The sequence below is a fragment of the Monoraphidium neglectum genome, assembly GCF_000611645.1.
Source record: "Monoraphidium neglectum strain SAG 48.87 unplaced genomic scaffold scaffold02669, whole genome shotgun sequence".
Classification (NCBI taxonomy): domain Eukaryota; kingdom Viridiplantae; phylum Chlorophyta; class Chlorophyceae; order Sphaeropleales; family Selenastraceae; genus Monoraphidium; species Monoraphidium neglectum.
The window spans coordinates 7,068-8,441 of record NW_014010959.1 but is presented as its reverse complement, the minus strand read 5'-3'; the positions used below and the strand labels follow the sequence as shown (position 1 = coordinate 8,441).

General features: G+C 69.4%; 1 protein-coding gene across 1 annotated transcript; it reads left to right on the top strand.

Annotated features, from left to right (window-relative positions):
- Nucleotides 1–163: 163 nt before the first annotated feature.
- On the top strand, nucleotides 164–852 carry MNEG_11280 (hypothetical protein; the record flags this gene model as incomplete). The annotated part of the gene is made up of 3 exons (XM_014040249.1): nucleotides 164–199; nucleotides 433–555; nucleotides 790–852. The coding sequence occupies 3 exons, from the start codon at nucleotides 164–166 to the stop codon at nucleotides 850–852; spliced, it is 222 nt and encodes a 73-aa protein (XP_013895703.1).
- Between the last annotated feature and the right edge of the window lie 522 nt (nucleotides 853–1,374).

Sequence of the window (1,374 nt, the reverse complement as noted above, 5' to 3'; positions counted from 1 at the left end):
GGCCGCGGCGGCGGCTGCCGCGGTCGCCGCGCCGCACGAGGCGGGGGCCGGCGCAGGGCAGGCGTGGCGGTCGCTGCGCAACGGGCTGCGGCAGGTGCAGGGAGGCGGCGGCAGCGGCGGCGGTGGCGCTGGTTCGCGGGGTGACGAGGCTGTGCTGGGGGAGATGGTGGGCAGCGCGTCGATCGAGGTGTTTTGCGAGGTGCGGGGCTCGGGGGACGCAGTGGGTGCGGCGCCATGGAGCTGGTTGCCATTGGCTTGCAATGGGGCCGCGAACGGCACCATCCCCGTGCTTGGTGGTGCTGTTGCTGGCCCTGCCGGGCCGGCTCACAAGCCTCACCCCTCAGCTCCCCCTTTGGAGGCTACCATACCCAACTGTAAACCACACCCCACCACACCACCACACCACCACCCCTCGTCACCCCTGCTCTCCAGGTCATCCCGCCGTTCCACCTGATGCCGCGCAGCAGCCTGGAGGCGGCCTGCAACGCGGTGCTGGGGGGCCTGGTGCGCAGCCTGCTGCCAATATTCATGAGGCAGCTCGCCGCAGACTACAAGGTGAGGGCCGCTTTCAGGGCGGGGGCGGTCGCAAGGCGTCAAGGGGGCGGCAAAGCGTCGTGTGGACTGGCGGGCTGTTTGGGGTGGGTGGGTGTTCGACCATGGCAAAGGCCGTGTAGTTGGTCCATGACAGTGGCGCGAGCGCGGAGCCGGCTGCGTCTCGCTCTCCGCGCCAACCCCTCTCACCGGTGCCCACCCCTCTCCCCTGCACGACCCCGCACCGCGCCGCATCAGCGCTGGGCGGCGGACGAGGGCTACCGGCGTGAGCGCGCGGCGCGCAGCAAGCCGATGGCGTGATCGGTGGCGTCCCGCAGGCGCCAGCGCCTCACTGCAACGGCGGCAAGACGCGACGCCTTGATGCAAGGGCAGGGCAGGCAGAGTGGCGTCAACATGTATTCTCCTAGGGGCACAAGGAGCGCCCTCGCGCATTGCCCCATCTCTTTCTCACCCCGCTTATCAGCCGTGAGGGAGCGAGGGGATTCGGGGCGTGTCCGTTTTGGGGCAACCACATTCAGCACGCGCCTGCAGGCGGCACATCAGCCGTGAGGGAGCGAGGGGATTTGGGGCGTGTCCGTTTTCGGGCAACCACACTCAGCACGCGCCTGCAGGCGGCACCTTGAGCCGGCACTAGGGCAGGCAGTGCCTGGATGTTGTGTGGATCAGCGTGTTTGGGAGGGCTCTTATGTGAGTTCAACCGCAGCGCATTTTCAAGGGGCACCACCCCCTACCAGGCTGCGGGCCCTGACTCATTGTGGCGTGCAGCATCCGGCCGCATGCCCGCACGCGGCCTGCTTAGGCCCCGCGCGAGGCTTCCCGGCC